General features: G+C 34.5%; 1 protein-coding gene across 1 annotated transcript; it reads right to left on the bottom strand.

Annotated features, from left to right (window-relative positions):
• Positions 1 to 9,854: 9,854 nt before the first annotated feature.
• On the bottom strand, positions 9,855 to 10,866 carry LOC107897681 (EPIDERMAL PATTERNING FACTOR-like protein 5). The gene is made up of 2 exons (XM_016823211.2): positions 10,605 to 10,866; positions 9,855 to 10,487 (listed from the first exon to the last, which is right to left on the bottom strand). Exons 1-2 carry the CDS (start codon positions 10,690 to 10,692, stop codon positions 10,243 to 10,245), a joined length of 333 nt encoding a protein of 110 aa, XP_016678700.1. The 5' UTR covers positions 10,693 to 10,866; the 3' UTR covers positions 9,855 to 10,242.
• Between the last annotated feature and the right edge of the window lie 3,123 nt (positions 10,867 to 13,989).

Genomic DNA, 13,989 nt, shown 5'->3' with positions numbered 1-13,989 from the left:
ATAACATTTGTGAGTTTTTCAACTCTCTTAATTCGTTTTAGACTTAGCTTGACTTTTCTAGCTTGCTAGTGGCGTCATTCTATTTCTTTGAACTTATCACTCCTAAACCGAGTGTGGCGTTCACCCTATTGATATCTTTGGTTCCTATCTTCCTAAATAACGGGTTAAGATCCTAACTTCCATCTTCCATCCATCTTAAGCGTCGTATAAGGTTTGGGTCAATACTTTCTATAGTATTGGTTCTTCCTTGGCATTAATCTCATTTTCCCTCCATATTATCCATCGTATCGTTCACCTTAATTTCTTTGTTTAGCCAATATACCATTAACCTATCTTAAGCACTCTATGAAACCCCTTTGTTTAAACCATCACTTAGCCGAATTTCATATAAACTCCAAATAAAATGGAACTTCTCATTTTATTGAGTAGGCATCTAAACGACTCAACTCATTTCACCGAAGCCAGATCATATCAATTAACTTATAATACTCTAATTTTGCACCTTTTTCAATTTAGTCCTTTTTACTAAATTAAGCATACAAACGTTGAAATTTCTTAACGAAATTTTTATACAACACTATTAACATGTTGTAGACATTAAAATAATAATAAAATAAATATTTCGACTTCGTATTTGTTTTTCCAAAACTATTGTTCTGATTTGACTGAAAACTAGCTGTTACAAGCGCAATAGCTTTGACCCACCTAGAGACATAGTGTAAGGCCCTAGAAATAGGTCTAGTATTTTCGGGTAAGTTTACCAGGTTCCGAGTGAAAATTAGGAGTTAATTGAGTTTATTAGTGATTTTTTAATTTAGCTAGCTTAATTTCATTTTAAAATATTGGTAAATAATATTCTGGAAAATAAAAATATTTTTAGAAAAATTAATTTTATGGTTTTCAATAATTTTTGTGTAAAATAAATATTTTGGGTCTAAGTAGAATTGAAAACTAAATAAAATGGGGGTTTAATTGAGAGAATTTAAAATATTAACTAAATAGGATCATTTTGCAAAACAAGGGAAATGTAAGAGTGGTTTTATAGAAAATTATCCTTATTTTAGCAATTTTGGGGGAAAAAAGAATTTTGTAAAAAACAAGGGAAATGTGGGAGTGGCCTGATGGCAATTTCCCCAATTTTTGAAAATCAGGTGAGGGTTTTCAATTTTAAAGACATTGCAAGTACCTCACTTTGCACACATTTTCACCTGAATTAAGAGCTTTTTCTCTCTCTTTTTTTTTTGCTCATTTTCATAGACCACATATCAAAGAAAAGATCTAAACTTTTACTCTTTCAAAATTCTCTCCAAAATCTCCATAAAAATTTTCCAAAGTTTAGCAAAAGTCATCCGAAATTTTTCAAGGATCTTGATTCAATCTTCTAAATTGATGATTTGAGATCAATTGAAGGTAATTCTCAACTCTAAATTTATTTTTAAGTTGTTTTCTATAACACCCCGAACCCGAGACCGACACTAGAGTCGGACACGAGATGTTAACAAACTTTGAAAAATTTTTCCAGACACTGCCCAGTCTGAGTACTAGTCGTTTCAAAAATCATATCTTGAGTTCCACAACTCGAAAATCAGTTTTGTGATTTTTCCCTGAAACTAGACTCATTTCCCCACCTATGTATTTTTTTCTAGAATTTTTGGTCGGGCCAATTAGTACAGTTTATTAGTCAAAGTCTCCCATGTTACAGGGATCGACTACACTGACCTTTTCCCATTACGACTTGCATATCTCTCTGCACAGAGCTTCAATACTGATGCTGTTTGTTTCTATGGAAACTAGACTCAGAGAGGAATCTGTACATATATGGTACGACCCCTAATTATCTCTGGTTAATTTATATTGAATTTCCAAAGTTGGAGCAGGGAATCCAGAAACCGTTCTGGCCCTGTCCCACAAAAATCTGATTATCTCTTAATATACTGCCCATATGATCTTTTCGTTACTTCCTCATGAAAACAGACTCATCGAGCTTCGATTACATAATTTATTCATCAATTAATTCCACTCCTACTATTTTTAGTGATTTTTCAATCTCATGACACTGCTGCTGCCAGCATCTGTTACGAAAGTAACTAGGTCCATTTCATGCCTACCCTTGATCCAACTCAATCGAACATTCGTGCCATCTTCGCATGGCTTAAAGTTTACATGCCAAAGTTCAAACACAACGTAATAGCTTATACATGCCAAAATGTTCTTCTAAGCCAACTAAGAAGAAAGTACCAAAACTTGCTATCCGGTGTGATGACTTCGATGACGGCCTGACCCCGCAAAATAGATGAGTCCAAGCAACCTATAATGGGTGACAAGGAAACACCGAGTGAGTTTATAACTCAGTAAGTCATAAGCTATGCACTACCATCCATCAATAACATTATCACAAGAGAAAACAAAATGGAACGAGGCTAATTACTCCATCCATTCCGAACCATACCATAGTTCCTCCAACCTATCGATTCAATTTCATATCAATTCATGCATTCACGTTCCATATACTCATCAATAGGACATTGAAGCATTTTCATAAATCAATTTATTTTCGTTACAATCAAACGACTAAACGGCCTTTCACCCATCCTACGATAAATTTTATGTACGTGACTTCAAGTATATTTGTCACATAGGTTCAAACTTACCGAGCTCAACACCAAGTATAAGCATAGCACCTATTAGCCATGTACTCAAGACACTTACCCGATCCGCTGTCCGCGATCGACTCAATAGTGTCGCACACGTAGTGTCCATAATGATTCACGAATGTATATTGAGTCCGCACACTCAGTGCTATATAATCAACTCGCACACTTAGTGCTACGTAATCAAATCGCACACTTAGTGCTACATAGTCAAACTCGCACACTTAGTGCCGCATGGTCAATTCGCACACTTAGTGCATCATATTCATTTCGCACACTTAGTGCAACATAGTCAAATCGCACACTTAGTGCTGTACAATTTAATTCCCGCGCACTTAGCGTCAATCTCATGGTCATAAATGGTTATATCCGCACGTTTAGTGCCGAGATCAACAACTCAGTACATCTTACCTCTTTTCTTTTCATTCAACAATTTCATCATCACATACGTACATGCATATATATATATGTATATTTATTCATTCCATTCAGCATCAATACATAAACATTATGACCATTTGAAATAATACCAACTACATGCTTAATGACTTACCTTGTGTTGGGTAAGACGGTTCCAACTCGGCTACTCGATGACCTTTTCTTTGCCTTTGCTCGATTCACCACCTTTAACTCCTTGAGCTAAATCAAACAAATTTGACTCATTAAAGTCTCATTTTGCTAGCTTATGGCCGAATACGACAAGGAGTTTGATGGGTCATATGGCCACCTTTTAGCTCAAATACACAATGGTCATATGCATTTTTAATCACATCAAATGATTCAATACAATTCACTCGAACATCAAAAGAGAACCTCAAGGTACTTAGTCCATATACACATTAGACATTAGAGTCACATATGTACGAATTCACGAATCGAATTCGACATATTGGCTAATTTTCCCTTTAGCCGAACCTTCTAAGTCAAGATAAAGCCATCAACATGCTTACCTTTGGCCGAACATACACATCAACTTAGGTGCTCATTTATGTGGCCGAACACACACATGTCTATGTTAAGGCCGATTGCAACACTCAATACATTCTACAAGTATGGACACTTGCATTGACTAAACACCATTTCTATTATTTTTACTCCAAAGCCGAATGCCTCTCAAGCCCTAAGCTCATGATCCTTTCATCATTAAGCAAGTGTTATAGCACAACTAACATCCATTTTCAATTTGAACACCAACATAAAAATATTAAACATGAAAATCCATAGCCGAAACCTATACATGACATTACTCATTCCACCCATCGAAACAATATTTGTTCAAGACATCAAGCATTTTTATTTGGGTATTACATATATGAGCATTTAGAATTTATATTTTTAGCAAGATCAATTTCTTTCCTCAACACATTCTTCATCAAAACTTTAAGGAAGTAATCAAATTTCCTTCTTTAATAGCCATAGCCGAATGCTCCATCCATCCATCAAAGTTAAAAATTTTGCATGGTCTAAGTAAGAACCATGATAATTAACCTAAAACAAGCTAAAATTTCACAACTTTAACACAATATACTAACCTTATTAAGCATTCAAATGGCCGAAAGTTCTTTGCCCCTATTCCTTCCTTCAATTCGGCCAAGAAGACAAGGATGAAGCCTTTTTTTTTTTCATTTGCTTTCTTTCTTACTTTCACGGCAATAGGGAGGGGAAGAAACAATTACACACATCCTTTCCTTTTTCCATTTCTTTATTCCCCATACTTCTTATTATATTTTATCCTACATACCTCACTAGGCCAACATGTTCCCAACATGTTTCCACCCATAGCATGGCCGGCCACTACATATTAGGGAGGGGGAATTTGACATGCAAGTCCCCTTTTTCTTCCACATGCACTAATAGGTCCTCATGCATTGACCTATCACATTTTAAAATTTTCTCATATAAGTCCTATTGACTAAATTCACATGCAATCGACTAAATCGAAGCTTGAAATTTTCACACATTCCTGATTACATATTCTAGACAATAAACATCACATTCAAACCTTTCGGTGACTCGGTTTAGCGGTCCCGAAACCACTTCCCGACTAGGGTCAATTTTGGGCTATTACATTTTCAATCATTATTTCCTATTTAAATTTATTCAAATGGATTTTCAAGTTTTAATTTCTTGTTTCTTGAATATGGAACTCAACAATGGTGAATCCATGATTTTCAGTTGGAATCCAAGTTTTAATGGATGTTTAAGACCAAATATGTTTATTAAGAGGTTTTTAATCATAGAACAGGAGATCAAACTCGTTTGGCTGATCAATTTTGATCAATTTGTTTTTAATAAAAGAGATGAGTTGATTTTTTGGAAAATTTTAAAGCGATTTAATAGATGAAATTAACACTTAGGTTTTATTGAATGTTACTTGTAATTATGGAATTTAATTGATTATTGAATGTAAATCGTATTAGCTGTTCCAACTTGACTGGTAATATCCAGTATCCTATTTCGGTAGCAAAAATGAGATATGAGTGTTACATTAAGTATGATTTTCAGTAAGTATATGCAAAACTATTTTCAAACTTATATGTTTTATGACAAGAAGGATCTGCGACTGGGTCTCGCACCTTCACTGCAAACCCAGCATGCGACATAATTTTCAAACTCAGTCTTCCTTTTGTTTTAAACTTTATGTTTAAGCATACTCTGCTGATTCTTGATTATTCACTGAGTTCGCAATGAGCTCACCCACTCCTCTCTTACTTTGCAGAAAGGTAGGTCACGGATGGTAGTGGTGAGGTAGATGTCTTGGCGAGGCTCATCCTTAAATAGATACTGGCGAACCTAGAAATTAGGTGATTGGGTTTATTATTTTATCTGGGTTTAGATTTATCATAATTTGACTCTATTATTGAAATAATTTCTTTTAAATTTTAAGTTTATTTTGTTTTGTGAACCATGTCTTATAATATTTTATTATCCTTTATTATTAATAAAGTTTGATGCTTATTCATGCATAAGTGTTACATGTATTTCCTTTTGTCATAATATGCGAGTCAGATTCATTAAGTACTATTTTCTATGACCTTAGATGTTACATGCGTACCTCTGGTAGAGATAGTCTTTCTACTTAGCAAACTGATGTGATCCGGCTTGAGTGATTGAGTCGAGTTCACATAAGTTGCCCGATTGTCGACGAGAAGGGTCGTTCACAAATTTGTTGATTTGTTGGAATTGGCTTAGAAGGCTGAATGTTAATGAAATGGGGTTCAAAGTTGGCTAGATAGATGATGGTAGGTTTGGCTAGAAAGAAGCAAAGGTAGAAGATGTGTTGGATGGGTTCGGTTTAGGGTAATAAGTGAAAGAAGGATAGAAGATGAAAATGAAAAGTCGAACTTAAACTTCAGGAGTAATTCAACACTATAATGAGTGTCACCCCAGTTCCTATATTGTTTAAGGTGAAACAGGTGACTGGTAGTTGGATAAGAGAATGCCACACCAAGTGATGGTGATAAGTTCTAAAAAACAAGTTCGGTTGACGCCACTAGCAAGCTAGATAAGTCGCTTGAGAGTCGTATGAAAGTTGAGAGGAAGTAAACCTCACAGAAACAAAGTTTCATTAAACAAATTGTCAAAAAGTCTTCTACAACTTGAAATTAACTAAGTATTTATAGCTAAAAAGCTAGGCTAGCTGAATGGACAATTGGATAGCCAAATGGTCACTTAATTTTAGCTTTTAATGAGCTGAAAATTCCAAAAAAATTCAAGAAAATTCTAGGAAGCTTCTCGAGCCTTGGGAACGTCTTTGGACATCTTCTAGAGTGTTTACATGTAGCTGGAATTAATTGGAATGCATGGGAGCTGGTTAGCCTTTTTGGAGACGTCTAAGGGCTGCCTTTTGGTGTTTTCAACCAGCTTTCATTGAAGGAAGTTAATTGTTGACCTGAACAATTGAATGAAGTGGCTGGAGCTAGGCTAGATTCAGCCAAAGGGTTTTAATGAGCTTAAATGGGCTGCTTTGATCAGCTGAATAGTTTGGAGTTCATTAAAATCTACTTGGAGATCATCAAGAGTTTTGTTTTTTTTAGTGTGAACAGATGGAATTGAATAGCCTTTGTGTGTGAAAGCCTCAAACCGAATGGTCCCTAGTGTGAAAAGCATCTCCAGCAATGTGAAAACTCTCTTGGTCGTTGGTCTCCTCGAAGGGATGCTTGGGAGAACTAAATCAGCAGCTCTCTTGTATTCAAGCCATCCATTGTATATGGCTGCACAAACTAATTCAGCAAATTAATTAAGTTTCAGACACAATTAAATTCAACAGCAACTAAACTAATTAATTTGGAACATGTAATTAATTTGTCTAAACTAAGACACATTAAAATCAAACAATGACTAAGACACTTATTTTCAGCAGCAGCCAAGACACATTAAAAATCTGTATTAAGCTAGGACATATTAATAACATGCATTAAACTAAGACACATTAAACACTACAATTATTAGATTCAGATTATAATTTATTTATGAGCTGAAATAAATTAACTACTTAGCTAGACACATGAAATTATTCCAGCATGAAATTGTTCCAGCAAAAAAAATAAAACAGACGCAAGCTAAAATGAACTAAAACTAAATTAAAAGATAAAATTGAGCTAACTTTGATATTAACTAGCTAGAAATAACACTTTATTTATTTAATCAATTAAATGCAAAACTGAAAGAAATAAGAAAGAGCTCGTTTGAGCTGAAACAAGCTGAATTGAGCTCAACGAGCTGGAATTTGAACTAATTCAGCTTGCAAGAGTTGGCAAGTAATGCTTAGGGAGCTGGTCCAAGAGTATGCTCGAGGTGTAATCGTATCACAAACCCCATTGTGCGAGCCTATATATGCATGCGAACCCTACTAATGAATGAGAACCCTTGCATGCATGATTCTTTTGTTTGCAAAGTCTGTTTGTTTACAAAACCATATTGTATTTAGCGAACATTCTATGTGAATTTATGCCTTTGCCCGAACTCATACTTTGTGTGTTGCGAACTCATGTGGAATGCTGCTATGCGAACTTATATTATTTGATGTTTGCATCACCATTCACCAATTTTTAGCTTCAGGGGCCTTAGTTTTGATCCTTGACCTTAGTAGTACCGCAACAAGTCAAATAGAATCCAATTTGCTACAGTGCAAGAAGATGTATTGGTATATCTCCCCTCTTGTGTCGATACCACGATGTCAGGGAGAAGTTTGTGCATTATTTTCAGCATTTTTTACTTCTGATCATCTATTATGGGTCTCAGAGAACACCATTCGCTCCTGGACCCTCTCAAAATAATTTTAAGATGATTTTTAAGCCTTCAAAATGATTTTTTTTTATTAATTTTACTAGTTTTAATTTTTTTAAGTTTTAATTTATAGTAAAATCTTTACATTTCCCACCCGAAAGACTTTAATTGAATCCGATTAGCCCTAAACACTTGATTTTTTATTTGAATGGGTCCTAACATGTATTCAATGATGCAAAATGATTTTAAATAATTGCATTTCATCCTTTCTTGAGTTTTTTTAAAGAAATTCTATAAAGTTACCAGATGATGTTTTTATTAAAAGAAAACTTTGATTTTTGTTTGAAAGTGCTCTGGTAGCACCTCCCATTTGTACTGTATATCAGAATGAGTAAGGGGTATTATAAAAATATTATATATGATGATTTTTTAATTTTTGTTACTCGTTTAAAAATCCTTTTATGGTACTGATATTTTTTTTATAGTTAGTAATATTTTTAAAAAATATTAATCATGTAAATTTGTAATTATAATTTATAGTACTAAACATGACATATTAGATTACGATATTATTTCACTGTCAACCAAACATGTTGAGTGAATACTAATTTTTATAATTAATTACACTTTCATCCAATTACTTTTTATTGTCCAAACAAATCTTTAATAATCATTTATGTAGTTTAGTGAAAATACTGTAAAGTTATCCTACATTTTCTCAACCAAATAAATTCACCTTCCGATCAACTAAAGCAAACAATAATAATAATACCGATGAATTACCAAGCAAACTGGAGTAAGTATTTATATCGTATCCCTTAAACGGCGAAAGAGATTAGGGATAGGAGCGAAAGGGAAAGTTAAGCGAAAGAGAAATAGAAAGAAAGAAGAAAAAGTACGTATGGTATTAATTAAAAGAAAGGAAGGAAACAAACAAACAAACAAGCAACCATGTTTCAGATGAGTAATTAAGGGAAACAAACAACAGGTCCCCATCATTCTTCTCTTTCCATGCTCTATTTTTGTATTTCCCATTTCTACTTGCAATAGAAAATAATGGAACCCCTCCACCAAGTCTTGTTCATGAATCACTTGCACACTCAATCTTTCACAAATTTAATAACGCTATAAACAAAAAACAAGTAATATATTTTTTTCATTCTAGTGTATTTTTTACTTTTCACAGCTTACCAAATAATATTTAGGAAAAGCAAAATCCTTTTGTTACTTTGGTTTAACTACAAATTTAGTATGAGCATTTAGACTCTATTCTATTAACACTAAAATAAGTCTTGCTTGCTTCCGCCAATAACAAAACATGTAAGTATTAAACTGTTGTGTAATGTTGAGAGTAAAATGGTACATGGCAAAATAGGTAATTGTTTTTATTTATTTCAAAGTTTGAAAAAAAGTAAAAAGAAAACTAGCAATGGTCGTGATCTAGTGTTGGTTAAATACTGAGTCCTATAGATAACTTCAAACAAACTTGAAACGAATTAAGCTTGAGATAGTGATGAATTCTTTATAATAATTAAGCTTGAGGGAATCCCATACCTTTAAACACATTTTTATTTATGCTTATATTTATGGAAGAATTATCAGATCCGAAGTACCATTTTCAAAATTTTCTTGAAAAGAATTAGTTTTTATGATGGAAGTATGATAGTACAAAAAATACAGATAACTATAACTTATTATTATAAGCTAAAGAAATTAAATAAGCGATTAACAAGAGCTTTTCTATTTTTGTTACAATGAAATATTGTAAAAAATAACAAAAATGGGGGCTAATTAAAAGCAGCTCAACCTGTGTTACATACGTGATACGTGCAATAATCATTGACAGTATCTAAAAGTTAAGAAACCTATTAACTGATGAAACTTGGAACAAATCTCATGTTCGGTGTCAATATATGAGTTTCAATTTAAAGCTAATAATGAGTTATTAAATAAAACTACTAGCAGTACTAGAAGTTAACATTAAACAGCTTCTAGATTTCATAAAATCATGATCTTAATTACAGTCTTTTCGATCTGCCTTATTCAAACTTTGCTTCAATACAAGTGAAAAAGTCAAAGAAAAAATGAAAAAGGAGGAAGAAAAGATAATAAGCAAAAGAGAAAGGTGAAGAACTAAAAAGAAAATTGAGAGAGAGATCTCTTGGAATATAACTTGCAATCCCATGGCTTTCCTTTCTCTCACAGGAAATGCAAAATCATTATGTGAGCATAGAAAAGAACCAACAATGTAAGTTACCAAAATAGTAATAATATATAACAAGTGCTAATAACAATTGTTACTTTGACAGAAGATCTTAAGAGTTTTAGTATACTATCTGCTATTTTGCTTTCTTCTTTTCTTTTAGGGCATGAAAAGCTTGTTGCCACACTTGCAACGCCAAGCTTCGGGGTAGTACTCAAGTGGCATACTAAACCCTGGTTGAATTGGAACGTGAACTGGTTTACAAGGTGAGCAGTTTCCACACTTGGATCTACAGGAAGGTGGTGAAGAACCAGGTCCACTGAGTCGTTTCTGAGCAATGAACCGATCTAACACCCCTGACCCGCTTCTCTTCTTACTTCCTTCCCTCTCCTGGAACCCGCTGCCTGCACAAAGAAACACAAAACCACACTGAATCAAGACCAAGTAAATGGTTATATTATTCGTCCATGCATTTTTATTCCGGTTCACAAAATAAACGAGAGGGGAATTAAAGTACTTACCGAATCGAGAAAGAGTAATGACAGAAGCAAATAAGAGAAAGGCCAAGGCAGCAGCTGTGTGTTGGCGATGGTGGTGGGATACGCCCATGCCGAGGAGGAGCAGGCCGAGAGTTTTATTAAACTCAACTCAAGGAGGGATGAAGATAGTTTGGGTTGAGTAAGGGAAGGAGATAGCTATTAATTATTGAAGCTTTTTCGTTGTTTCATTTCACTTTTTCTTTAGCCGGAGAGTCCAAGTCAAAGACACAAATATACACAAAAGATTGTAAGGGAGAAAGGATATGTATTTTTGTTTTATTGTTTGGCCAAATAAGTAGTGCTGGGGTCTACCAATTCGCTGAATGATTGTAAATTGGGATGCTGTTATTTTTTCTTTCTAGACTGTTTTCTTTCTTGTGGATATTTTTTTTAGCATACATAATACGGTAACTTGTAGGTTATTTTTTTGGTAAAATAAAACACCTTTTAAGCCACACTGCTAAGAAAACAAATAAATTCCTTATACAACCAATATAATCAGCTTGAATTACATCCCATATTGAATAAGGTGGTTCTTCAAATCCTTACTACTATGAAACTTGTAGCTATAACCTTAGCTATATGGTCAACCATTGCATTATGAGTTCTCCAAATATGGTGTATACAAACCTTCCAACTTAAACGTGTCATTTGATGAATAGAGCGTAGTTCCAACATCTTACTATCAGCTGCTCTACCACCACAATCATCTCCACCAAAAGAGCATTATCACACTCAATTTCTAACAGTCGAATCTGTAACACCCCGAACCCGATACCGTCGCCGGAGTCGAACACGAGGAGTTAACAGACTTCAAACCACTTATTCGACATTTCCCAGACAAGCTGCCAATCTGCGTACTAGTCGCTTTAAAAATCATATCTTGAGTTCTGAAACTCGAAATCCAATTCCGTAAATTTTCCCTGGAACTAGACTCATATACCTATATGGTAGAATTTTTGTAGAATTTTTGGTCAGGCAAATTAGTACAGTTTATTAGTCAAAGTCTCCCATGTTACAGGGATCGACTACACTGACCCTTGCGCATTACGAATTGGATATCTCCCTGCACAGAGCTTCAATACTGATGTCGTTTGTTTCTATAGAAACTAGACTCAGAGAGGAATCTGTACATATATGGCATGACTCCTAATTATCTCTGGTTAATTTATAATAAATCTCCAAAGTCGGAACAGGGAATCCAGAAACCGTTCTGGCCCTGTCTCACGAGAACCTGAATATCTCTTAACATACTGTCCATATGATCTTTTCGTTACTTCTATATGAAAATAGACTCATCGAGCTTCGAATACATAATTTATTCATCAATTAATTCCACTCCTACTATTTTTAGTGATTTTTCAATCTCACGTCACTGCTGCTGCCAGCATCTGTTACGAAAGCAACTATACCCATTTCGTGATTTCTCCTTGATCTAACTAGTAATTCACCATACATATCACAAATTATGATCATGACTAGCCATGCCAAAGGCTAATCATTGTCAAACATCCCCCTACTACACTATTGCCATATCATGAATTTTAACACCAAAATAATCAACCATGACATATGGCATAAAAAGGTCGAATTATCAAGATTTACGACCTAACGTTATAAAACCAAACCCAACCGAACATTTATGCCATTTTCGCATGGCTAAAAGTTTACATACCAAAGTTCAAACACAACATAATAGCCTATACATGCCGAAATGTTCTCCTAAGCCGACTAAGAAGAAAGTACCAAAACTTGCTAGCCGGTGTGATGACTCCAATGACGGCCCGATCACGCAAAAAGAGACGAGTCCAAGAAACCTAGAATAGGTGACAAGGAAACACCGAGTGAGTATATAACTCAGTAAGTCATAAGCAATGCACTACCATCCATTAATAACATTATCACAATAGGAAACAAAATGGAACGAGGCTAGTTACTCCATCCATACCGAACCATGCCATAGTTCCTCAGACCCATCGGTTCAATCTCATACCAAATCATGCATTCACATTCCATATACTCATCAATAGGATATTTGAGGCATTTTCATACATCATTTTATTTTCGTTACAATCATACAACTAAACGGCCTTTCGCCTATTCCACGATAAATCTTATGTACGTGACTTCAAGTATATTTGTCACATAGGTTCAAACTTACCAAGCTCAACTCCAAATATAGTCATAGCACCTATTAGCCATGAACTCAAGGTACTTACCCGATCCGCTGTCCGTGATCGACTCAATAATGTCGCACACTTAGTGCTATATAATCAACTCGCACACTTAGTGCTACATAATCAAACTCGCACACTTAGTGCTACATAATCAAACTCGCACACTTAGTGCTACATAATCAAACTCGCACACTTAGTGCTACATAGTCAAACTCGCACACTTAGTGCTGTACAATTTAAACCCGCACACTTAGCGCCAATCTCATGATCATAAATGTTTATACCTGCACTCTTAGTGCCGAGGTCAACAACTCAATACATCTCACCTCTTTTCTCTTCATTCAACACTTTCATCACCACATACATACATGTATATAAATTTATCATTCCATTCAGCATGATTACATAGACATTATGTCTATTTAGATCAATACAAAATATATGCTTGATGACTTACTTTGTGTTGGGTAAGACGGTTCCAACTCGGTTACTCGATGATCTTTTCTTTGCCCTTGCTTGCCTCTCCACCTTTAGCTTCTTGAGCTAAATCGATAAATTAACTAGTTTAACCATCTTGCTAAACATTCATACTTCAATTACACATGCATATGTATGTTTGTATATTCGGCAATGACAATGGTAATTTAGCAAACCTTAATTTAACTTATAATTGTTCATAACACATTTAAAGCATCCACTCCATTCCATCATTTTAAAGCACATACATTACTCAATATTATCCAAGTTCACATTCGGCATTTTCACAAATACACATGCCGATTTCATTCACTCATCTCTAATGTTAATTAAGAAATGCCGAATGTCGCCAACTAAATGGCATACACACACACCCACATGCATAAAAGTCATCCACACCTCCTATAGCTCATTCGGCATTCACCTTTGCTAGTTTTTCCCATTTTTTGTCGGTTATATATACATAGTCCTAAGGTAATATCACGAATGGGCTTACATATATATGTATATATATATATATAGCCGAATATGCAAAGCTTAAACTCAACATCACATAAGCTCCTAAGTGATGGCCGAATATGTATATCTATATATATTCATCAACTATACTATTACCTTTAATTTATCTAATCACACAATTTCATCTAAGTTTAGCATGAAACACAATCATCACCCTTATTAATCTTTTATAGCCGAAAACCATACTTACCCCC

Source organism: Gossypium hirsutum, chromosome A10, assembly GCF_007990345.1.
Source record: "Gossypium hirsutum isolate 1008001.06 chromosome A10, Gossypium_hirsutum_v2.1, whole genome shotgun sequence".
Classification (NCBI taxonomy): Eukaryota; Viridiplantae; Streptophyta; class Magnoliopsida; order Malvales; family Malvaceae; genus Gossypium; species Gossypium hirsutum.
Note: the sequence above shows the minus strand (reverse complement) of the source record. Positions and strands in the feature narration are given on the sequence as shown.

Excerpts from the sequence above, each read along its gene's own strand:
- LOC107897681 (XM_016823211.2), bottom strand. The coding sequence starts at position 10,692 with ATGGGCGTATCCCACCACCATCGCCAACACACAGCTGCTGCCTTGGCC. Across the intron at positions 10,488-10,604 it reads CATTACTCTTTCTCGATTCG|GCAGCGGGTTCCAGGAGAGG; the intron begins GTAAGTACTTTA and ends TTCTTTGTGCAG.